This window comes from Lissotriton vulgaris, chromosome 1_1 (genome assembly GCF_964263255.1).
Source record: "Lissotriton vulgaris chromosome 1_1, aLisVul1.2, whole genome shotgun sequence".
Lineage (NCBI taxonomy): Eukaryota > Metazoa > Chordata > Amphibia > Caudata > Salamandridae > Lissotriton > Lissotriton vulgaris.
In genome coordinates this window covers 1,961,258,690-1,961,285,509 of record NC_141685.1, presented here as the reverse complement: position 1 = coordinate 1,961,285,509, position 26,820 = coordinate 1,961,258,690, and the positions used below count along the sequence as shown (strand labels likewise).

Genomic DNA, 26,820 nt, shown 5'->3' with positions numbered 1-26,820 from the left:
AAAGACTGTCCAGATTGCATGACCCTGTTATCATCAATGTCAAATTTGCAGTCGATAATAAAGTGTGTGACAAAAAAAAAGTACACTACTCTATGAGAAAGTAAATCTACCTCATTGACAGTCTTTTTTTTTGTTTTATATAGTGCAAACTAGACCCGAGACATCGGGTATCAGAGCGCTTTACATAGCACCAGTTTCGTTACAGAAGGACAATTTAATTTTTGTTAGGCACGGGTAGATTACGTGATTGGCCCAGAATCACAGGATGTTGAGCGTTGTTGCCAAGACTCGAACCCAGTTCCCCAGCTTGTAGGTCGACGCTCTAGCTGTAAGGCTACATCACCTTGTACAGCTATCAACTTTTGTGTTGAGGTTGCACAATAAAATTATCACAAAAATTCACATTATGACCGCCAGCCAGGAGAGTCAACTGCTTAGGTGATGAGGTGCAGAAGGGGACCAATTTTCATAATTCCTGGCCCTATGATGAGATAATACCAAGTGCTCGCAAAAAACATCAATACCACCAATGACGTCTACTTCGATACTTCAGTTAATTCCATGTTATCACCAAATATGTTAAAAAAAATATATAGTGTCACTAAATTATATTGGGGCATCAGCTGTGCGCACTCTACGCTTCATATCAAAAGAAACCCAATTAATAACCTACAAATGATACACATATTGGAGCACAGCAGCACTACTACTAAAGCTCTGCTTTGAAGAAAATATATTAACATACAAAACTAAAACTAAAATCACTTATTATGTAGTTATTATGCATCTAAGCCAAAGGTTAGTGCCTCCATGCATATGAACTAAAATGGATTGCGATAATGCACACAGCAGGTGAGAACATCCGTAAGATAATAAGGAACTGGAAACCTTAAAGACAGAAAACCTTACACACAGATAAAACCATATAACCAATAGCGTACCACAAGGCACAATCACCGCGCTCTCATTTACCCTACCAGACAGCTGCTTGTCTCGTTCTACGCAGACGACATGACACAATTTGAACCCAGTATTGCATGAAATCACTTAATTTGGCGGTCTTGCCGGTGTGCAAATCAATTGGGCGAAATCCGCAATATTCCCATTAACGGACAACACTCACCCACACCAGCTAGACTATCCTCTAGTGTGGGAAACGGATGAATTGAAATATCTAGGCATCCGAATCACTAGACAAAAGGATACCATGATGCGGGCCAACTACGGTTCGGCGATTGATAAGATAACGGACAGCATCACCAAATGGATACGCCTCCCACTCTCAATGGCTGGGCGAATTGCTCTTACCAAAATGGTGATACTGCAAAAATTACTGTACCTTTTTGTCAATATACCATACAACCCAGGGAGATTCTTCTTGCGCTCATTAAAGACTCAACTGACAAGATTGATCTGGGGAGGTAAACAGGCGCGTGTTAGCCTTGACACACTCATGCTGCCGTTCTATCATGGGGGGTTCGAGGTTCCCAACTTCGAAAGATATTACGACTGCGCCCAAGCACACTTTGCGGTATACTGGTTCCATCCGCCATAATACATTGCTCACCTGGCTGTGGAAGATGGACACATGACCCCACTTGTCAGGACCGGATATATATATACGCAGACAGGGCACAGAGAACGTGACCCGTCCACAATAGATTGCACGGCAGTGGCGAGGCACCACATGGCTCACGCCATGGACAGCCCGCTCTTCTATTCCCCTAGAATACTCTTAGAAAATGATCCCGGACTGCTGGTAACTTGTGAAGTAATTTGCCATAACTACTTACAGAGCTGGGGCATCGACTTTGGGGAGATCTGTATGTGCAGGGCTGATTCTGCACCACTGAACAATTTTTTGGGGAGCGAATACCCTCAATAATGGATATCTTTTTGTATACTCGCCTTAGGCATGGCGTCCGGGCGATTACCCCTCATTTCCAGAAGAGCCTGAAATCTTTGCGCCTCTACATGCCATACTACAAGCTGACGCCCCTCGACATGTCATATCATTACTCTACAGACACGTACAGAGCACTCCCAGGGCCGCCCCACTGCGGGCTCGACTGGAATGGGATAAAGACCTGGCTATACCTCCGACAGATGAGTGGTGGAAGACTAGCTGCACACAAACAAATGCTATCACAGGTAACAATAGGCTACGCCTAATACACTACAAATTCCTGCATCCTGTTTACCACACACCTGCTAAATTACACAAATTTCACTTACGTGAGACGGATTGTTGCATGCGGTGCGGGCAGCTGGGGCTGATTTCATTCACCTAGCCTGGTCTTGCCCCCAAGTTGCTGATTATTGGGTTTTTGCAGGCCTTTCTGATATGCTGGGCGTTGCAAGCGCTGTTAGGATTGATACAACCTGTAGTGACAGTGCATAAAAAGCTTCTGGCTATGAGTCTCCTACTGGCTAAAATATTGGTTGCATGCGGTTGGGGTTGGGGGGGTGCGCCTCCAAGTTTAAATGCTGGATTATAACCATGTCCACGTGGCAAGAACAATTGCACGAATACGCTGAACTACTGCCTCTGAGGTCAAGGCCGAAAGACATTTAGGGGCCACTGTCGTCCTACCTCCTTCAACAGCAGGCTGACGAGGAGGCTGAACCAGGCGGGCTTGACAGTCTTGACAGGGGAAAATCGCAGCCCACTGCCTAATTCTGCATCGTGGTTGACAGTCACATAATATCAGACACAGCTGTACAAGCGTTATGGGCAGAAGCCTCTGGAATGTCACACACCTGGTTCGGGGAAGTGGGCTTTGTATCAACAGGTAGCCTCATACACAGTGCAGGTAATGCTTCAACAGGAAGAGATGCCCTTTGACTGTAGGTCTCGTTACACACTACTCTTAGACTCTATCATGGACTTTGTGAATGCTGCTTATTTCGGATAATATCATCTATCTTGATTCAATGTGCGTAATGTTCAATGGGTGGGAGGGTGGGGTGTTGTTTCATGTTTTCTATGTAAGTTTCTATTTATCAATATACGACGCTATGCACGAAAAGATGCTGACACCTTGCATGTCCATGTGGTAAAATGTTGCCCGAAGTAATTGTATTGATGTATCGTGCTTGATATACAATAAAGGTTTTTGAAATAAAAAAAAAACAAAAAACAAGAGCGTACCACACCAGCATTTCTCTTTCTTACTAAGATATGAAGTGGGAAAAGGCTATAGGAAGTAGAGTTAATTGAGAAGAAATTAACTGGTGGCCAATTGAAGTGACGACAAAACGATTTGCAGAGAAAGGAAATTCATATCAACCATTGATATTTCCACTTAGCTCATTGGGAAATGTGTCTTTTCAACACTGAACCAAAGGTAGAATACCACCAATCTTAACTGGATTGGAGGTCTCACCAGATATCTTTCTCAATTCATCCTTGTCTGAGAAGATAATAATTACTACATTTCGGATTGGTTCTGCAGTTGAAGTGTTTAAGGATGTGACACAGGAGACATTACGTGGATTGTAATTCTAAATATCAGTGAAGGCGTTGTGTTTGCTTGCAGAGAATGACCAGACATCACTACAGACTCCTAGAATTCTTCAGGAATGGGTCCCTCTGAACAAAGTGAAACGTAAACTAAAAATGCGGAAAAGGTTTTCTGTTATGTGTTCTATGAAATGGGAACATAAGGGAAGATCCAACAATGTGTAGGCTATACAAAAAGGCGAAAACACCAAGGACTGTAAAAGAAATGTGTGCAGATTACTGGGACTGATACATTTTTGCAGAGGTTTCGTCTGGAACCAGGCGGGAGTGATAAAACCACTGAAAGACCTCACTAACAAAGCAGCTGTTAGGCCATGTTGAAATGAACATCAAAAAATGGTGTCTCAAAAAGAACTACTCAGTCAGTCAGGGAGCCATACTTAAACAACGAGAAGGAGAAAACCATGGCAATAGTTTAGTTTATACTTCAGTTTCCACTACAATAGAACAATGCTATTCACAAACAGTGCAGAAAACACTTAAAATTGTTTGAGGATGCCAGCATTTCAAACGAACTAATTGGAAAATATTTTAGAGCTGTTTTAGGCAACCTATCCAATAGTAGCCCCAGACTAAGTTAGAACCCTGAACGAACTCACATTTAGATGACTATGTGGCCTAATGAACAAGTTACTTACCTTGGGTAACATTCTTTCTGGTGGATGACCAGATTCCTTAACTTGTGAATACCCCCATGCACCAGACTGGATCCGGATAATTTTTTTACAGCACTGCTCTAGCACGCACGTGCCAATACTGTGCAGACATCAGCTTCTTTCTGGACTCGGTTCACGCTTTTGGACGCTGAGCTCAATAACTGATCAGATATGACAGTGTGCAGATCTCTAGATGGGGACCCCTTTATGTATGGACAAAAACATCCCACAGAATGGGGAGGTGGGAAGGTAGTGAGGTGTAAGGTGCTGAGTAAGGAAGGCAGGAGCACTTGGGGTGGGTCTGTGGCATCTAGCCACTTGCCAACTTATTAGCAGACAAGAGCAAGGATTGGCCTAGGTGCCTATTAACATGTCCGTCAGGGTCTTACTGAAAGGCAAAGTGGCTCCGTCAAAAACCAGGCTGCAAACCTGTCAAGAACTTAGTTTTGACTTCGAAAAATGGTAGCCACAAGTTTAAGCCCACCTGATCACCACACACACAACTAGACTGCGCTATTGAAGAGTCACCATCCGGCGGCTCCATCCTAATTCGTACAGTTCTAACACTGATCTATTGACGGTGTATTTTGGGTCATGTACATATACTTTTTTGACCATTCCCAGCCTTTTCAGCAGATATTTATCCTCACACTAGGAACCTACTGAGTTTTATTCGGGATTATGCCACATTTATTATTGCTACCACTGCTGTCCTGATGAAAATCCTGAGAATTGCTCACATGAGCTGAAACTTCGGCACATTGTTCTACTGACTGGTATTTATTGTAATATTGGGGAACTGTACTCTAGTATTATAATTCGTTTGAAACAAGTTTCAAATTTAATCAGTATTTGTTCACTCGCCTTGTAATTAGCACAAGCTCACTTTCACTCGTGTCACTATTCACTATCACTATCACTGCACCGTTTGTTGGATCACCTACATTATGTTTATCTGAAGACAACAAAAATTGAATAAATATAACTTATTGGTTGTTGAATAATTTTCTGATGGGCAAGAAATTAGGCTGATCTACTTCCTTTGCGGGAACCATTGTGGTTTGATGTTACACCTGAGCACCACAGCAAATGATGTTGGTCTTCTGTCAAGGAGATGGGGTGAGAACACAACTCAGTAATAGGGAAGTGTCCTTAGCACTGACCTTCTGTAAGTCGATAAGGAGGATGCCATCGTAACAATGTATCATCCCAGTCATCTTCATCGACATTGCTCAGGCGATGAAGACTATGTTCAGAATCAATGCAAAAATGTTGTGAAGTACTTGTGGGCGACTCCTTAGTAGTGGCAACGTCCTATCAGAGTCTGAATGAGAATGGACCGGTTGGTTCAGGACTTGTGCAACTTCAAGCGAGCATGTGAGGGATTCATTCATTCAGAGTTGGACAAAACAACTGAGTCCATTAGTGGCATAGGAGCTGGTGTCCACATGGAAGGAACTGTTGTGGATCTTGGTACCCGGAATCAAAGTCAATTTGGGTGTGGCCCCTGGAGTCCAGCAGATCCTGCAGTGGGGTCAAGTGGCACAGGAGGTGTCAGGGATGGATCTGCCTACAGTAATTCGACTGGAGGCCTCCTTGGAGCCCTAAGACGAAAAAGAGGGAGACAAATATTTGCAACATGGCTTCTTTGTGACGCCTGAAAATTCGGGGTAAGTCAGGTTAAGTTAGGGAATCTGTTTCTTGGTAACTGACCGGGAAGCACCTTGACCTCCGTGCTAGAGGGGTAGGACGGGGAAGAATCCTGCTTATTTTTCTAGGTTTCTTTTTGGACTTTAAACTTAAATGAGAATTTTGAATGTGAGGTAGATCTTTTGTTAGAACAGCCTCGGGACCAGGAGTGGGTCCGCACTCCCCATTTGTGTTGCGGTGATGCGGCCTTGGTTCTCTGCGACAGAGTTTGGATTTGCAGGCTCGGATCGCCTTGGGATTCAGGCGCAGTCCATGGAAGCCTTAGAATCGTTAAGAAGATCCTTAACACTCAAGACATACCCCGTGGGGGATCTGTCACATAAATCAGTTTAAGACACTTCCTACAGGGTTTAAACACTGCAGTTTTAGGAGAGTACAGGCTCCTCTGCACTCTGGAAAAATTGTGAAGGAAAATTTCCGTCAAGAACAAGGGAAAAAAGCATTCTACAGATCTGCATCTGAAGGCATGGAAAGAAAAGCATCCGACATCAGCACGTAGGGGTGCCGAACATAAGGGTCTCTGAAGTCACTTCGGGACGAAGTAGACATACAGCTACATGACACCACCTGCTGGTGTGCTGGAGCAATGCTATAAAAAAAAAAATCACTGGATCCAGTCTGGTGACTGTGGGTATTCACAAAGTGCGACGCCTGCGGTTAGAAGGGTCATCATCATTAATTTTAGTTTTGTTACCCCGGGAGAGGCTCAAGCTCCAATTAATAAACATTGATAGTGTCGACCATTTTAGGGCATTCGTTGGTTACTCTTCATACTGATTCAATATGTGTCATTTCTCCCACGTTCAGCCAGATTTTTAATAACTTTACTCACCCCCTCCAAGAAGTTTAGTGAAGCAATTCAGTTTTATATACTCCCTCTTCTTTATTCTTTCCTCTTTCTAACTTCTACAGCAGACTTTCTCTGAGAAGGCTTTGAAACAGACAGAAAATAGGCAGCAGTCACTGATTTGACTAAGTGGTAGGCCTTCACTTGTGTATAACGTTCAAGGCCTGAGGCATTTCATCTCTAAATCTATCCAGAGCACCTTCACTTTCATCATTATCCACAGTAACTGCGACAGAAGACTCCTCAGCTCACCCAAAGGAAGAAACTCTCACTGCATTTCCTAGCCATAGTTTGATATGGGACACCATGAAGCCTTTTGATGCTCAAGTGCAGATGCTGCCATTCTCAAAGTAGATCTGAAATAACCATTAGGCACCCATCTTCCGAGATGACCAGAAAGGGCATAATTTTAAGAGGATTGCATAGCTAAAATCAAAACAATGGGTTTATTTTTGACAAACCCATGTTCTTCAGAAGACTCCTCATTACCATCAGATTACCCCTAGGCAAACTTCAAATTGCAACATTAAACCTCAACAAATACAAACACATGCATATTGGTACCAAGTATTTGCTCTTCTCTCTGACAATAGAGAAGCTCACATAGATTGCCAAAGCACCACTCATCCCTCCAGGCCTGCACACACTTCATTGCAATTGTGGAGAATTTAATAATTTCCTCTACACTAAATGTAAATGTACAGGAATTTATATAGCGCAAATCACCGAGCGGTTTCTAAGCGCTTGCTTAGGGAACCCGTCCTGGTATTCCCCTGTGAGATAATCCCGGCAGGGTATCCGCAAGGTGAAAGCCAGGCATCACGCCGCGAGGGGCATTTGTGGAGATTAAGCAAGCTATTGCCCAGAGTCGCAGAGTGTGAACCCGTGAATCGAGTAGGCACCGGAGCGGGAATTGTCGAGTCCATGGACATTTTAGGACTCAAGACCCCGCCGAGCCGGGAATTGAACCCTGGTCCCGGGCTGACCTCTGCTTCCAGGTCTGCCTCCTTTAACCAGTGATCCACACTTCTCCACACAGACTAGTCTAGACTATTACAGCTGATTATTTTTAAAAGAGGGCTTTCTACAATGCATCTCTAACACGTAGAATTGTGAAGCAGTATTTGCCATGTGTGATCGTTTAAAGTACTAGAAAATGGGATCAGATGCAAATAGTTGGTCATTTTATATAATTGCTTCCTGCAGGGAAGTACAGATAATGGCTTAACCCTTGAAATGCTGAGGCTTCTACATGCCCTGCCCTACTCACCCTCACACCTTTAAGTGATGAGCCCTTTTCAGGTCTCGCAGACCTAGCGCTGGAGAGCGCATGTGTAATCAATCAAATTTCTGTAGTGGACTTGTAGCCACGCCCATCAGTTTGATTGGCTGGCGTCATCGTTTATGCTAAACGCTGGCTCGTAATTGGAGATCATTCTTCTTGCTTACCGCCCTGTCGCCTTTTACGCCAGCCCATCCGGACTAGATTGTGTACTGGCGGCGTTATAATGTCTCCTTGTTTAGTTGTGAAAGCACTTTTTTTCCCATTAGGGGCTTTGGAAATGCTGGGGCGTGTTTATTTTTGCATCGTGCTTTCACTTGAAGTGAAAGTGCGAGGCAAATATAAACAAGCGGCTGCCTTTGTGCAATGGCGACAGCTCGTCCGTGTTTTACTTGTCCTTCGTTTGTTGAAACTTAAGTCCGCTATATGAAAACGCATAAACAAATAAATGGGTCAGTGTTTTACTCATCAGCTGTGTTGGTGGTGCGCAAACGGTTCAGGACAAATAGAGAGGGGGCACAGGCCCCATGTCACCCCGAGACTTCCCTATCCTCCCATCTCCAGTCTGTTGTTCTGTTTCTGTTCTCGGTACTTCTGTGTGGGTCAATGCAGTATTTTCGCTTAAAACCCCAAGTAGGTTATTTGGAAGCAGACACAGGAAACACTGGTGGTTGGGGTTAACCAGGGCGGCGGCACCGCACTTCTGCGTGAAACTGCAGCATGCAGAAACCAAATAAACGGAAAAAATATCAAATCCGGAGCCGGTATGTTTTAGATGCAATGGAATGATGGCTCTGGTGTTTATTGGGCCAGTGGAAAGTCTACGTCCCCCAAAGGTGGCAAGTGAGACCATTTAAGTTTAGGGGTTTTTTGTACAAAAAAATGCGGTAAAGGATCCTGGAGTCTTTGTTACAGTCCTGTCGCCTTTTTCTCTGGCCCATCCAGACTGGATCGGGTAGTGGTGGCGTTACACGGTCTCCTTTCTTTAGTCGTGTAAGCACTTTTTTCCCCATTAGGGGCTTTGGAAATGGCGGTGCATGTTTAATTTTGCATCGCACTTTCACTTAAAGTAAATTTAAACAAGCGGCTGCCTTTGCGCAATGTCAACAGCTCGTCCACTATATGAAAACACATAAGTAAACAAGTATTTGCAATGCAATAGATCTCGCATTTACGCAAGTTTGAGCTATTGGCACTGTAAATGGCAATGCCTTTTATTTAGGTTTTGGTTTTCAAAACATAAATAAAAGGCATTGTCATTTACAAAACCAGTAGCTGAAACTCACGTAAATGAGAGACCTTTTGCATTGCAAATGCTTGTTGATATTTGAGACAGTTCTCACTTAAGCATTCCCCGTAAAAGGTATCCAGACCAAATTTGCATCTGCTATTTGTCCCTGTAGGTTCCAGTCTCCATTATTTGTCTCCAAACTCCTTCAGGTCAGACATGGTCCAGTACTCTAGCAACAAGAACTAAAGAGTATGTAAATCTGGTATTCAAATCAGACTAGTCCCCAGCATATCTACAATGATTAGATAAACAGTATGTGTTGTAAAGAAATACAAAAATAAAAAACGGAATTTGAAACTATTAGGGGCGTTCCAATTCTCAGTATTCATGAGCAAGTAACCAAAGATGCTGATGTTAGGAAAAACTTGTAAATGCCAGCACTGATGAATCTGGAATCATCCAATAAATCTGGAATCATCCACCAATGATTAGCACGAGCACATTACACTTATACAATGTTGAATGCCAGGTACTGAGTAACAAATAGTAAACTGGTGGCGGAGACGGTAGGAGGACCATTTTACTCCTCCGGTCCTCTCTCCCTTCTCCCTACCTTCCTTTCAACAACAGAAACAAAATGCCTCTAGCCGGCAGATATGGCTATGGTAAAACAGAGACCAGTAATAGCTGTCCCTAGGCCCTCCAGTAGCCCCACTCACCAGCTCGATCCTTGGAGCCGGAAAAGGCTATGGAATACCTTTCAGACCTATCCGATATCTGTTTGACAAGACCAGTGATGTCACAGGCATATTCCAAGCTCGGAAGCAAGCACAGAGCTAACTCATTAAGGAGTTGCCATGGCTCGGAAAGGATCCGGAACTGGCAAACTCCTTTCCACCCACTCCCGGCAAGGGAAGGCTATTTTCTCCCATTTGTAGAATACAAAAATGGAGAAGCCTCTAGAACTACTTTGTGAATGCCCTTTCAAAAAATATAAATAGGTCAACAGGGCAGTGAAAGGACTAAACCAAACCTACCGGGTTTGACAATGCTTGCTTGAATGAGGGACCAAGTTTAATTCACTTATACTTTTTTACGAACTTTCTTTTTCTTTGCTAGTCTAACCTACATACTATCCACTTCCAGAGTGATTGCATTGAGTTTTTAAGATACCCAGTTGATTCATTCATTAAATTTGGTAAGAACAGTTTTAAAGTTAGTGTGGACTTTTCCACATTTATTTGTACCAGAGACCTGCATCTTTAACTTTTTCCCTGTTGGATATGTAAAATACAAAGCCATGGAGGTTTGCCTATTTTATGTTGTACCCTTCCAAAACCCCTTCCAGACAAAAAAGAAGAGGTCTTATAAAAAATAAATAAATAGTGCGGATGGCTGTGGTTCACTTAAACATTTTGTCTGCTGCCAACGCCCTTCAAGCTCTAAGATGAATGCAAACATTGAGATTACAATTGCCTTTTCCCCCTGCACAGGGCATTAGCTCAGCACTCTGATCTTTAATATGTTCATTTTTGCTGCATTCCAATGAAGAGACGAGGTGGTAGAAGGGCCAGATGCCAAATACTGAACGCCTGAACGGTACAAAGGGACAACTACCAGCTCTCACTGTCTCCAGAAGACTTCCTAGCTGGAACCCCACACCGGGGCAGAACTAGGAATTGGACATCTCCTCATTCAACAGGGCTCTAGGCTCCCTTCAGAATACAAGCTATTACCTCAGTGGAGAGTTGTTCTTTTCACTAGAACTGCAGTTGTCCACCTCTTGTATAAAGTGTGATAAGTGGCATCCCCTGCTCCTGTCTCCCAACAGGAACCATGATCCTCTTACAGCAGGTGAACAGAGAGAGAGACTAATGGGGGCGAGCTTAAATAATACAGTTTACATTAATGTGCAGAGAATTAACATTAGGTGTAATGAAAAATAAAATGCATTTGAAAAGCAAAAATTGTAGTAGGCAACTGGATTTATTCTTACTAGGCCTCAAGAGCTGAAGCAACATTGCCTACCAAACTGACATTACTAAAAGAAATGCTCAAGTCGTAGAAAATGGTTATTTCCTGAACTTTCCATGAAGATGTTTCTTATAATGAATAATAGTTGCATAAATGTTTTCGTATAATTCTGCAGATGTGTCTAGTAACACAATGTTCGTGGCTAATATATGAATAAACCTGTTATTTTGACCAATAGATAGGACGACTCCCTCATGGGAAAATAGTTTTGAATGAGAAAAGGATTTACAAGTAGAACAGATTAAACCGCTGGCTGAAAAACAAAGAAAACACTAACTGCAACACTGATAAAATGTGTTGAAATAATAAGCGTGTGTTCCTAGAGTAGGCCACCACTCCTTTTACTCCCACAGACCCTTATGACAATCTCCTGTTACTTGTTCCATCTTGCTTTAAGACTCTGAGTTTCTTGAACCTCTCTGTATGAGAAGTTCTGCTTTAATTGATTTTGAATTACGTGACTTTTGATGTAAAAGCTTTATGGTTATACTTTTGATCACTCTCTTGAACTAGAATTCTTTATGGGTTTTGACTGACACCTTTTACTCCCCATTCCTAGGGATTCTTTCCGTTATGGAACACGCTTTATACTTTTATTATGAGTATTTGAATGACTAATATTGATTTTTGTTCCAATTTGATGATTGCGATTAATAAGAATTGACTTGTGATAAAAAAATATGAATTACTAAAAGATTGGATTAAATAAACCCCCTTAATTTATAAGATTGCATTAAATAAACCCCATTAATTTATAACAAACGCATTGTTTGAAAATAAATTAGTGATTGTGATTATAATTTTATGTGATGTAAAACTCTTGATCTTCTCTAAAACAACAACAAAGATCCATGGGCCTGAAACAACAGTGAAGATTTGTCCTGATGTTCGTAAACTGAGATTTTATTTATAACGAAATCCCAGCTCCAGCAAAATTGGTAGCAGGAGGACAGTTTTTGTTACGAGAAGAGGAGCTGTAAATAATTACCCCCAAGTTAGAGTAATGCCCAGGTTCCAAAGCTCAAAATTAGAAGATGAGCGAGGTGAAGTTTTGAAGGAGGTTACAGTATTGGAAGTGTGAGTATCAAGAGGGTTATGTGTCATGAATTGTTTTTATTGATGTATTTTTGTGAAGATGTTGGTGAGGTTATCGTACTCCAAAGTAGTCTAAGGTCCCGGGATAGATAAATAAGAGTATGTAAGTAATAATTTATGGTTTTCTTGTCTGCTAAAAATTTGTGGTGTAGGGCGGAGGTACTGTCAACTGCACATTTGAGATAGGGATTATAACAAATTGTTGTGAATGTACTAATACTGCACAAAGATGAAACTACATTGATTAGGGTGATTTTCCGCTGTTCGAGATTTCATTTGAGTGTGGGGAAAATCTTCCTTTGTGGAAAAGTCGGAGGGCTTCAAAACATAAATTTTTCGATTGCTGGATTGACTTGTTTTTTTAGAGCAGCAAGCAAAGATTGTTTATTTAAGTTTGCTAGGAGTTGCAGCATTTTGTGTAAGGGAACAATTATAAAGGATGGTGAACCACTGCAATGTGTGAGATCATACATCATAGTGTGCCACACTGGGATTGGTTGGCTTGTTGGTGTACTGTTGCTCTGCTATTGGTTGAGGACGACACAGAGTGTTGCGCTGCCATAGGTCAGTATTTGTGCAAGTGTAACAGTGAGATTTGTTAACTAGTTTTCAAATATTAAAGCTATAGCAGGTTAGGAGAAAAGAGATTGGAGTAGAGTAGAATCAAAACATTGGCGATTAGAATTAAATTGTTATTTGTTGAATAATCCGAAATCATGAAATGTTTTAAAACTCTAAACGGTTTTGTGAAAGGCGATTTAACAATTCTACTATGGGAAGGTAAGGAGGTACATCCTTAGGATACACCAGCACATTATATGCCAACGAACAGGAGTTTGCATCCATATTTGTGGCTTTGTCAATGATGCAAAATCACTGAAAATGAGGGTCCTTCGAGTTCTACAAGATATGGTACATTTGAATCAAGAATTATTGAAAGATCAAGAAAAAAGCTGAGAGAGATGAAGCCACCAGCCAGACCAACATAATACGAAGCATTAAATGCTTGGGAGAAAACAGCACATGCTAAGGAGAAGGAAAAATATCAAAACAGGACCAAGAGAGCAGTTCTTAATTATACAGATGCTAGATGGGATGAGGAACAACAGAGGTGGACTGTTGTATCTTGATATGGTGTCCAAGCAACATGCCTTTCATTCTTCCCAAGGTAACCAGCATGTGAGAGTTCTGGAGCTGGACCAGGGACAGGAGAGCAGGCAGTTGTTGAGAGAGGACATGTCTTGGGGTTGTTCCTATGAACTTAAATAAAGTTCCTTCCACAAATAACCTGTCTGCGCCTCTTACAATGGACGAAGGCCATAGTCGAGGGGACTAGACTGTATCTAGCCACTACTACCAAAAAAAATGAAAAGCTGAAAAATAATAGAGCACAGGGAAATGAAGATGAAAAAGATGGAAAGAAATCAGATTCCAATAGGGATTTACGGGATTACATTTTGGACACATTGATAGCCAAGCACCCACCCCTTTATATGGCCCCTGTAACAAACACAAAGGTTGTTTTGACATCTAACGCAACAGTGGCAACAGTCCTTGTTGACCCAAATGCGATACAGATCGAAAGACTATTACAGATGGCCCAGCCTATTGTGCAACCTGTTATATCGAATGTTATGCCTACCCGAGTTGAGAATGTTTCTACAGTGATACCTCTAGGTGTTACTGCTTATATTGCAACTGTACCAACACCTGTTGCTAGTGTCATAACAGCACAGCCATCAGAGATTTGCACAACAACTGCTCCGATTAAGATCGTTCCAAATGTGGTTGATCAAGGAGCTGTTGGAAGAGCACCTGGTACAGGGATTTACTCGTACTAGACCTCAATAGCTGAAGCAACATTGCCTGACAAACTGACATGACTAAAAGAAATGAGTAATTCTTATAAAATGTGTATTTCCTGACCTTTCAATTAACATGTTTATCACAGTAATAGTTGTATTATTGGTTTTATCTAATTCTGCAGATGTTTCGGTTTACACAATGTTCGCTGCTAATAGTCGAATGTAAAGGGGTGCAATTAAATGTAAAGCTTTCCAAATGTTATTTTAATAATGGGGTGATTGTTTCTTGTCCACTGAAGGCTGGCTTAGAAGTGACTATTCTAAGTGAAACAGAGCAGCAGTATTCACATTTCAAACTGCCTAAAAAACAATCCAATGTATTTTATCCAGGCAGCTCTACACGTGATCACAGGTGTTATATTGTATGGATTGATCAGAAAACATGTGACATGAGAACAAATACATTCCCCAAGGACTTAAATCTGCCATAATAAAGTGCAAAGTAGCTTCAACTTCCAACAAGTTTGAAAAGGCATAGTCCACTATTAATATGTTTGCACTCCTCTCAAGAATAGAACAGAAATCACCAGAACCACACTTATAATGAAGAGTTGGTGAATGTTTTGGCTATGCTTCTAAAAAGATTGATAATAAATGAGCAACATGTGAGCTGGCTGAGTTTAATACATTACAAAATAACATAAATCGGCCATTAGTGTAGCAGACAGACAAATACGAAAGCTTTTATATGTGCAATACTCTTAAAGTAACGCAACTATTATACATGAATAAGGGACAAGACAGGATGGTATCAAAGTTATGTAGGTTCATTCTTTCAAAATTCTGCTCCAATATTTACATTTAAGATTTAGGATAGACCCAGTTTATAGCTTAAAACATAAATCCCAAATACTTCTTTTCAGGCCATATTCAACTTTCTTATCGCCTATAACCAACAGCAAATTTAGTCAGTTTAGCGCCAAATGCCACAACCTTAGTCTTATCCAAGTTAAACGCAGTAAGGTTTGATATGCATTAACTTGATTGAGCATTTCATTTTCATCTCAGACCGATTTACGTGCCATCTATGGTAACCAAATCATCCGCGTGCATTAAACACGGCATATGAGAGCGATCAGCCTTGTAGGAAAAGGAGCACGTTGCCTCTAAAGTTCTAGGTAGGTCTTCCAAATATAAACAGATTAATGTAGATGACACAACCCCTTTAAATAATGCAAATTATTTTACTGTATGTTTACTAGACTAGGTTCTGAATGAATTTATTTATGTAATGAAAGTTATTTATTAAAAAGCAATACAATTTTGAAACTCTTTCATACACGTTTACTGTAAACAAGAACTGTGGGAGTGAAGTGGATTAAGAGCCAATAAGAGGGTAACTGGAACACTGCTCCCTCACCATGAGCCTACTCATAAACATCCACAGAAATACCCTGACTGTCTGTGAAGCTTTCACCACAGAAGAAACAGCCAACATCATGAGGGCAAGCACTCTGGGTCTCCAATAGACCCCTGCCCCCATCAAATCTAAAATATGGGCACCTTCTCCAACAGCGAAGCCCTCACTCGCATCCTGAACAGCTCCATCACCTCAGAAACATTCCTGAATGCCTGGAAACACGCAAGGGTCAAAGCACTGCTGAAGAAACCTTCGGCAGACCCTACTCAACTAGCAAACAACTGTACGATCTCCCTTCCACCCTAACCAGCCAAGGTGATAGAGAAAGCCATCAACAAGCAACTGGTTCACTACCTCAATGCACACTAGGTCATAGACCCCACAGAACCCAGTTTTCGTCCAAGCCACAGTACCTCGTCCGCCATTGTCGCAGCCACAGACAATATCAGGCTGATCCTTGGCCGTGGAGATACTGTGGCCCTCATACTAGTCAACATCTTAGCAGCCTTCACATCATCTCCCACTCCACTCTCATCAGTGGACTTAATGAAACAACCATCGAAGGACCCACCATCCCCTGTATCGGCTCCTTCCTCACAAAACAATCCCAGAAAGTCAATCTGCCACCCAATACATCGGACCTCAAGCACCTCATATGCGGAGTCCGTAATGGATCTTCCTGGAGCCTGACGCTTTTCAACAACTACATGACCCTACTGGCGGACCTCATCAGATCACACATCAACATAGTCTCCTATGCAGGTGACACCAACTGATACTCTCCCTATCGGGCAAGACCTCTACAATAAAAAACAACTTCATCACCTGGAAGACCGAGGGGCCTCTTGGATGAAATCCAACTGCGTCAAACGCAACACAGACAAAACTGTAGTGGTGAAGTATTGCAGAAAATTCTCGTCCTGGGACTTCACCTGGTGGCCAACAGATCTCGACCATACACCCTCTACCCACCTCACACGCCAAAAAAAATCATACAATCATCAGGGACAGCATGCTCAACATGACTGCCCAAGTAAAATCAGTGAACTCCACTTGCTTCCACATCCTGAAGATGCTGCAAAAGATCTTCATATGACTACCAGTAAACACCAGGAAGACAGTTACACAGGCCCGGATAACCAGCAGAATTGACTACAGTAACGCACTCTACAAAGGATTTCCTAAAAAGCTCCTGTACAGGCGCCAACACATCCAAAATGCGTCAGCAAGGCTCATCTTCAACCTTCTTCACCGCAACCATATTACCCCACATCTCAGAGAACTTAATTTGCTCCCCATACACAAATGGACTCACTTCAAATGTATCCTGCATCCACAAAGCAACAGCTGGAGGCTGCACTTTCTGCTACACTGCCCCCAAGACATGGAACGACCTCTCTCCCCACATCAGGACCTCCTTATCACTTCTTGAGTTCCGCAAGAAGCAGAAGACCTGGATTTTCGAATACTCACTCCAAGGAAGCAGCAGCTAATTTCAACTGCACAGCCCCTGGATACCCTCATGCATGATTAGCTTGCTTTACAAATACACATAACATAATATAGTTGTCATGTGTGGATAATTGGCACTGATGTGCAGACCATCTACGCTACTAGCATTTCAACAAGTATTTAGGGGTCCACTGGAGTGGACCTACAATGTTCAAGAGCTGGAATATAGAGTCACTGCAGGGTGATTTTTAGAGTGGCCAAAAGGTAATTGTAAGAAGATCTCAGGTTCAGAGTATGAGTGTAGCAATGAAGATGGTCAAAGACATAACTTCTTGTCTTGACAACAAGCGTCAGTAGCGGATATAAAGACTTGTTATTTCTTACATCAAGCCATGTTAGGACAATAAAAGAATATCAATCCATTACTAAATGAAAATAAGAAAAAGTCCAGAAATACTTACTACAACAAGCAAGGACGTTAGTCCACCAACCACTAAATTGATTATTCTATCCTGAAATTCAAAATAAAAGTAATTAGGGCATGCTTTTTACAATATGTATTTGCAGTTTTGTTATACATGGGCAACTTGAGACTTTACTCATATAAATTGAACTGCTTTCATGTAACAAAACACCAGGCCTCATTTTAACCGGATAAAAACAACTGAAAAATAGACTACACAGATAATAAAGCACTGGCAGAACCGATTTGTTCATGGTTATGTAGTTGTAGTACGATTATGTGTTAAGGTAGTGTTGATGGGTACCGTACTATGTGTTTGAGATCGAATGTGATGTGGCACGACAACCAGATGTACTTTTTTGACAAGACCAGTACTGTTTTCAAATGTTTTATTAACTTTTTTTTAGTAAAAAGTAAGAAAATAACCATTCTTAGTCATGGTGATCAATACTTGTTTGTACAAAAGACAATTTGGAGTAAATACTATTCTGTACAAAATAAAGGAAAAGGCAAAGGAATACAATTCAAATATGAACGAAAATGATATTACCGGTCATATATAAATGACATCCAATGAAATAAGATCTAAAATTGAAAGAACTAATGTACAAATGAAAGGAACTATGTACATGCAAGGCAACTGTGGCAGCCCTTATATTTTATATACTGCCCTTATATTTTATATACTTTTTGAAGCTCCTCCTTTCTCTGAGGACCCTTATGACCAGCCTTTCAACTAAATTCATCATACGCAGTTTCTCTTGTAAGACTAGCAGACAGAACCCATAGCAGTGTCTCTTCAAAGAGCCCTCTGTGGAATGAACCTTGGTAAAGCAGGCTATCCTTTAAGATTATCATTCCTTCATGGAGCAGTTTGAGGCAGCACCATCAGAGGAGTGGTTGGGGGTAAGCAAGGGTTAATGCCAAATGAGATGCCTGTCCATTTGACCCACACCTCACATATCTACATCTCAAATATTAGGGCTAATTTAAATCCCTTACAAAATGATATACTCCGAGGGTAACAATGACTGTTTGAAAGAAGTGAGGATGTAACTGCTGTCATCAATATTCTCTTCTTAAAATTAACATTGCTGTCAAGTTGACAAGGAGTTCTGCTTTTCAGTAGTCAAAGCCTTACTGAACAGATCGCTTCGCCCTTCCATCTGAAGAGTCATTTCAAAGTATGGACTGGATTGTCTTAGTACGGTCTCTCTACATTCTCATATTTGAGGTTCTGCTCTTTCCAGTGCCAGCCTAGGATTTGGTCCTTTGGATCTTGCTCGGAGGGGCACGATGGATTTAATGCTACATGTCCATGACTTTACAGCACAGGCTATATGGCAGACCATTTGCAGGGCTTGAAGTCTGCTCAATGTCAAACTTGCTGCCTCGCAGGCAATATAGCAGGATTTGTAGAATGGACAAATTGGGGGCAGAGGGGCAAAAGGAGAACTGTATGCTGATTTTCCCTTTTCCCTTCTGTGTAACCCAAAAACCTTTAGTTTTTAAGAAAACCAAAGAGAATCAACAAACAAGGCATGTGGCTGTGGAATATACGACTGAGACATTTGTAACATTCACTGAACCTTCTACGTGCCATGCTTGGTCACTCTAGTACCTATATGAATTAACTTGAGGTTCAGACTTTGTCCAGTCGTCACTCAGCGTGCCAAGTACAAAGTTCACTTGGATATAGAAGACCCTCTAAAGCAAGGATGCAGAGCTCTGTTGAGTTAAAAAAAGATCCCAGTTTTCTGGGGCGTTTCCTGTGCTTAAGTGTCAACATACATTTTTGAAAGCCTGCAACATCACCACAAAGAATCTCACGTGTATCTTCGAAGGTAATGTTTATATGTTTCTCTTTAAAAAAGAGTTAATAAGCAAGAATTTTTTCTCCAAACATATTCCTAGTTTTTTAAAAGATGTGACCCTTTTGCAACTTAGCTGTTGTATTCCACATTCTATTTGTAAATAAATGTACATTCTTGTTACTGACACATTTTTCCCCAAATCCCTTCTGAGCGTGAAAGGAAATCTTTGCGTTACGAGACTGTTGTGGGAGTTTGACTATAATCTTGTGAAATCAAAAGTGCACAATTTGGAGAGTACAACATAAGTGAAACCATGCAAAATGGTAAGATCATTTTAAGCAGGTTTGAGGATAAACCGATCCTGGAGAAATAATGCCCTAATAGCCAGAATCCCAGTAGCAGGCTATCCAGTCAACCCATGTATGATAACTGAGCCAATCACACTGTGTTTACAACAGAAAGATGAACAGGTGGACATAGCACAGAAAAGGACTATAGCCAAGGCCCATTCAGCACTCGCAAACCTCGGTAATATCCACAAGCAAATTGCTTGTTTTCACGATTTCTGAGTTAACTAAATTATTCTGCAAATATGTTTAAAAAAAAGAACTACGGGATGCAGTGAACTACAAGTTTGGAGCTTTTCCACATTTTAAAAAGTTAGAGATGCACAGGAAGTTCTAAAAGTTTATGCAGATGAATGCCCTGTGTTAATTGTTTTAGAGGCAGCTGAAGCTGGAACGTATTCAAGAAACCAAGTTAACCTCTATGTAAGTTTGAAAGGGTCGGGGTGGCAGTAAAGGCAAGCTACGACATTGCCACGTAAGCAGTTTGCTACACCAGCCCAATTGGAAAAGTGGCAAACAACACCCTTCTAACAATCCAGTGGTCACAGTTGTTCACCCGAGCTCCTGAATGACTGAAGCAGCTGGAGAGAGGAGCTTGAGGTTCAGAGACGACGCAAGAAGCCTGAATGCAGACAAAGGTGTGTCGTTCACAACCAGGCGGCATTCAGTATAGTGCGCTGAGCGAGCAAGCTGCGTGAGGGAGCTCCTGATTGAAGCCACACAGCCCGAGTATCCCTCAGCAGCCCATCAGGGCTTTCTGCCACTGTGGGCTGAAAGCCCAGAACTGACTGAGCCAGGCATCTCTGCTGCAGTACTCATGCCTAGCTGGGTGTTGCTGCAGAGGGGTGGGCTGGCTGACCTTATTCAACATATGCACTCCTGGCCCTTTAGCTGCTACAGTGGTTTCCTTTACAGGTTGATGACCCTATAAGTTTGACCACAAGCTGTTGGGGTCTGTGACCTTGGATACGCAGGAGGACAATGCTGCAGTAAAGAAACAGAGTGTGTGTATCATCAGTGTAACAAAGCATAGGAAAATTGTCATGCTGCAACCGAACTGGACTGGCCAGATAGAGGACCTGCAGGAAAATAAATGGGTCCCCATGATAGTGAAGTTGTCACTTTGTAGGCTTGCTTTTATTTCTTTAAGCAACCTTTAGATGGGAAAATAGAGGTATGTGCGAATGTATCAATCAAAGCAACAAACAGACAAGTATGATCAACGACACACTGCAGCAGAGACTTGAATTTCTAATGTGGACAAAACTACCCGTGGAGCAACGGATACATTGACTAAAGTGGCAGGGGAAATCAAAATGGTCAAGCCTAAAAACGAGGACCCGGAGCAGAGTTCACATCGAAATCTAAGATCGAGAAATTTGTGGAGGAGATGCTGGAGTCCATTTTTGGATAAGCAGCCTTAACCGGGTTGTTCACTGAAGGGAGAGCGTGCGTAAGATTTTAGCCCCTAGACCTGGACAAACCCCAATAATAGTAGCATGCCTTCTTAATTACAGCGATAGAGATTTTGTGCTCCATTTATATAGGGCAAATCCAGAACTCCAATATAGAGTTCCCCTTTGGCATCCTACCTGATAATACAAAGCTGGTACAGGATGCTTGACACACTTTTCTGGAAGCCAATAAGTAAAAAAAAATCCATTAGATTGTCAATGAAGTATCCAGCTAAGTTAAGAGTCAGATATAATGGAAAAGTAGATTTTTTTTTTTTTTAACAAATCCGGAAGCAGTGCAAATATATGACACCCACTTGAGACAAGGAGGAATGAGATCCAAATCCAGCAGCCTTGGATCTTGCCAAGAAAATCACAAGGGTGCTGCTACTAGCTTAACCAACAATGACTAAAAGCAAAATACATAACACTGACAGTCATTTTTGAAACAGGATCTGATCAGAGTGCGATGCGATTTGTTTTGCACCCCATGTGTGGAGTGCAATTGTAGTGATCAGGAGAGTCACTGTACCGTTATTCCCCCTCCCCCCCCCCCCTTTAGCTTTGAGGGTTATTTGCCAGGAGGTTATAAAACGCTTGCCTTTATACTCCTACGCCACTAGGAGGTTATCTGTTGTAGGGAATAGTGCATACACTTATACACTCACATTACGTCCGTCCAAGTTACATAGGTACCTGAAATAGCCGGTGGGCTTTTGAATGGGAGGTCTCTCCCTAAACACAGTGTTGATATTCAACTGGTGTTGGAGACTAACAAACTTGACTTCTTGTGTATGACTGAAACTTGGACGGCGCAGGGGTGCGAAGTTGATGCTGGGAATGCCTGCCTGCCACGGTTTAAAATGCGCCACAAGCCCAGAACTAGTGGGAGGGGGGGCGGGGTGGGTGTGATTTTTAGAGACACAACTGACTTGAATGTCATAGACGTTGAAGAGTGCAATGGCTGTGAATTACTTGGCTTCTCTATTAAGAACTCACAGAGGCTTCTTTTAACGTGTATCATCTGTTATAGACCTCCGGGGGTCTTCACGCTAGTCCAGCAGCAGGCGCTACTGGAATTGTTTTCCAATATAGCTGTCATTCATAGCCATTTGGTGATCCTCGGGATTTTAACCTGTGGCTGAATGGCACTTTGAATACAGGATTCCTTAATATGATACACTCGTGTGAGGCCCTTGGTCTCTCACAGCGAATTCTACAGGCTACCCATTCAGGAGGTCATCTGCTGGATAGGATTTTCTCTGAGACCAACCTCCTCACTGTTGGGGATGTGCTACCTATGTCCTGGACAGACCACTCCCTGATTAAGTTTTTTGTAAAGGCAGGCACGCCTATTGCAGGGACATCTGGTCAAGTAAGGGAGTATGTCAGCACGGACTGGCATTCCCTTGCTCGTTAAAAAAGGTGCATCACCCACGTTCATGGTTGAGGAATGCTTTGCCTCCGCCTTACAGGTTGAGGTGTATTACGCTGCCCTCTGCTCGATTACTTCGGCGCTGGAAACCTCTGCTCCTTTTAAACATCATAGGAGCAGGGGGAGACCTTTAGCACCCTGGTTTACAGACAGCCTCAAACATTTGAGACTGGAATGTAAACAAGCAGACAGAAGGTGGAGGCATGTGTACCTGGACAGGGACAGGCTTGCTTGGAAAGCTAAGCGGGGGGGGGGGGCTATTAGAAGGAGATCCACAGAGCTAAGGCAGAGTACTTCTCGAGTGTTATTCTTGACGCCCCGAACAGCACTCTCAGCATATTTAATATCCTGACTAGCCTTACTAGTCCAGATTGTGCCAAGAATGAATACCCCCCTCTCAGGAACTCTGTGAGAACCTAGCTAGGTTCTTTCAGGAAAAAATCAAATTGATTATTGATGACCTGGGGGTGGAGCAGCAACAATCTCTGGCAGGAGCTGATTGTGGCAGCCTGTCGACTCCTGGGGCAATTTATGAACTGGGAGGAGTTGAGCTCCTTGTAGAATTTGCGCAGCTGTCTGCAGAGGAGTTCAGGGACGTGGCCTTTGGTATTACATCTGGGTCTCCGCTGGACCCGCTCCCTCTAGAAATCTGAAAGGAGTTCGAGCTAGAGCTCTTCCCCACACTTCGGCTGGTGTGTAACCAGTCGCTTGCTACTGGAGTGGTTCAACCTCAGTGGAAACAAGCGGTAGTGACCCCCTTACTGAAAAAGCCCACCCTTGATCCGGACTGCCTTAAGAACTTTAGGCCTATCTCGCTCCTACCTTATCCAAAAAAAATTGTAGAGCGGGTGGTGGCAGGCACCCTCTCCAGACACCTTGAACAGCACAAGCTCCTGGAGGAGGTTCAATTTGGCTTCCGTCCAGCTCATGGCACTGAGACGGCCCTTGTGACCGTGTTGGATGAGCTACGTTGGCGGGCAGACAGGGGACAGGCAGGGGTTTTGATCCTGCTTGACCTGTCTGCCGCCTTCGATAGGGTGAACCATGGCATTTTGTTGGATAGGTTGAGAGAGGTAGGGGTTGCAGGGAGTGCCCTTGGGTGGTTTGAGTCCTTCCTCCAGGGTAGGGAACAAGCTGTGTCCCTTCCTCTCTTTCAATCCTCCTTCTCTACCATCTCGCATGGTGTCCCTCGTTAGCCCGATACTTTTTAACATTTATATGAAGCCCTTAATAGCGGTCATCAAACAATATAAGATCGAAATTGTCAACTACGCCGATGACACGCAGTTGATTCTTTCCTTGGAGGGAAATGAATCTACCTCTTTGGAGGAATATCACAACTGCCTGCGAGCCACAGCAGAAAGGTTGAAAGCCAACTCTTTGCAATTTAACACAGGAAAGACCGAGGTGTTATATTGCCCAAGGCCCAGGGTACAATCTCTTCTACCCAGCAACTTCTGGCCAATGGATTTTTCTCCACTGGTCCAGCCTGTGAAGGTAGTATGGAATCTGGGTGTGATGTTCAATAGTGATCTCACCCTGGAGGCACAGGTTTCAAAGGTGGCAGCTGGCTGCTTGACCATCATTCGCCTCCTGAGAAATATTCTGCCCTTGTTACCGTCCCTTGCTCGGATGAAGGTGGTGCATTGTACCGTGCTCAGTAGGTTAGACTACTGCAACGCCTTGCTGCTAGAGTCCCCTAGCTATCTCATGGACAGACTCCAGAGACTCCAGTCTGCAGCTGCAAAATTAGCCCTGGGGTGGCCAACTAGATCTTCCTCCTCAGGGGCTCTGGCTCAGCTGCATTGGCTCCCAGTGAGGCATAGGGTGATATTTAAGTCCCTCTGTCTGACCTTTAAAGCCATCCACGGGTTAGGCCCTGCCTGCTTACAAAGGAAGTTTTCATGGCATGTGCCGGCCAGCAATCTACGCTCCTCCTCGGCCAGGTTGGCGACCGTACCGAGGTTTAGGAGATCCAGAGCAGGAGGTAGATCGTTCAGTGTGGCCGCGGCCAAGCTCTGTAACTCTCTTCCCACTGAACTCAGGCAGGTCACCGGCCTTCTTGCTTTTAGAAGGCACTTGAAAACATGTTTTTTTCCATAATTCCTTAGCCTGTTATCAGCTGCCCCTTCCTTTTTTTCTTTCGAGCATGCCAGCGCCAAGATGCCTCTCGGGGTGATAGTGCACTTTATAAGTGAAATAAATAGAAAAATAAAGGTACCTGAAATACAATATACTAAGTCACCCTGCTGAGACTCGTTAGCTGGAACATAACTTGAATTAATAATTCTCGCAATGCTTGATGGGAGCTTGCCTAGCTTGAGCATCATACAATGGATATCGCCCTGCTTCAAGAGACACAAATCGCCATTTTTGCAATTTTCATTTGCTTCCTCACGGGACAACATGGATTGTTCCTCATACTCCATGTATTTCAGAGGGGACCTGCGTCCTCTGCCACAAAAAGGTTGGGAATCCTGTTGGCTCGTTTGGAGGCCCCTTCCATGGCCACGAAAGGGGCAGAAAGAGGACTGACGAGAGTGAAGAGGGCCTGTGGACAAGCCCAAGGACCTGGCAGTAGCTGTACTGGCTTTAAAGCTCTGTAGTGCTAAATTCGCCTTCTCTACAAAACCTGTGCACCATCAAAGGGCACGTGGGCAAGCAAGGCTTGAACATCCCCTTAAATAAACAGTCATTCTTAACCAGGCGTAGCGCCGCCAGTGCTTTGAGCCAGGGGTTTCCAGTGCGAGCACCAGGACTTAATTGTCGACATGCTGCCACAAGGTAGCGCGGACTGGCTAATTTAGAGATGACCACAACACCAGTTATTTATTAATTCAATCTACATTAAAAATTATGTCGCCTACGCCATTCTTACAGCTTTGAGGGCCTGAAATAGTCCGAACTGACACACTTGTAAGAGTGTGAAGATTTATAGTTGTGTTGTCACAATCATTGGCAGCATAGAAGGGATAATGTGTGGTGTAAGCTGCAGAGGCCTCCTGAGGAGAGCACTGGCATTTACATTTTGTTGTTGTACAGATTAAGCACTGGTCACTCACTGCACAGCCACAGATGATGAAATCGCTCTACCTAACATGTCAGCCAAGTTCAGTCCATATCGTATGGTGACATTTGCTGCGTCTCTTCCCCCAGCAATAGCTTGGGAGAGCACGGCTAGGCCTATTCCACAGACGGCATTTGTGCAACCGAATCCCAGGTCGAATGCGAATATCGGCCCAAAAGGCTGGCGGAAGAACATTCTCTCTCCTCTTGGATTCCCCATCAGTCGGGTGGTAGGGAACATGTCAGGGTTTGTCCTAGAGGTGGAGGCTCTCCAGAGTGGGGTGCTGGGTAAAGAAACTTGGGTTCCCCAAGAGGGGGCAATGGCAGCGGGCAAACGTCCAATGCACAGAAGCCCCTGTGCAGGGCTTGGACCGTGCCCCAAATAGGACATCCATAAGAGAGTCAATAAAAGGGAGTAAAAGTTCAGAGGGAGCGACTCTTGGCTGAAGCACCCCTGTCAAGACGTTTGTCTTGAATTCCACCATGGGCAACTGAAGGTCCAAGACATCAGCTGCTCTGCGCACCACTATAGCAAAAGAGGCTTCTTTCTCCGTAGTCTCCGTAGGAGGAGAGACCAAGCAAATGTTGAACCCACTGCTCTCCAACAGTGCCTCATACCGGTTGTCCCCATATTCATCTAAGAGATGTGGATATCCATAAGGGTCTTTAGACCGCTCAAACTGATCTCCCTCTCCAGGCCTGCCAAGAGTAACTGGCACTGATCCAGACAGCATGGTCCCAATCGGTGATGGAACTGGCATCGGACGCCGCCCATCCAGCTCCATGTCGGTCCCAGGAATGATGATGGGGATGCTGAAGGTTTCTGTATCACTGGCAGCTCTACTCTGGATCCAGCAGGGGTTTCAAAGGGCCTGACTGACACCCACGACGAACGCAACGGCCCGAAAGCACTCCAGAGCATCCAGACTGTTCCAATAGACGGTGCATAGCCTCATAAAATTCATTAAGCTTGGTGTGGGTCGCTCCGGCTCTGGGAAGGTCAGAGAAGCGCAGAGCGGATCCGGAGGCCTGGAGTGCTAATCCCTCTGCGCTTCGTCGGAAGACTTCAACTGGCGCGGCGAAGTCGAATATTGACAATTTTTTTAAAAATGTTGTTTATGCCTGTGAGGCTTATATGACGAAACAGAGTACGACGAAGATCACTGGGTGCAGTTCTGTAAACAAT

The 26,820-nt window shown here is 43.3% G+C and overlaps 1 protein-coding gene across 2 annotated transcripts in view; it reads right to left on the bottom strand.

The window, feature by feature from the left end:
* The window catches only part of TMEM243 (transmembrane protein 243), a 237,280-nt gene that overhangs the window by 101,441 nt on the left and 109,019 nt on the right, over positions 1-26,820 (bottom strand). For both annotated transcript variants that reach the window (XM_086919729.1, XM_086919734.1), the window contains exon 3: positions 17,517-17,567. In XM_086919729.1, the coding sequence (XP_086775855.1) occupies positions 17,517-17,567 (51 nt within the window). The remainder of the gene's footprint in view (positions 1-17,516; positions 17,568-26,820) is intronic.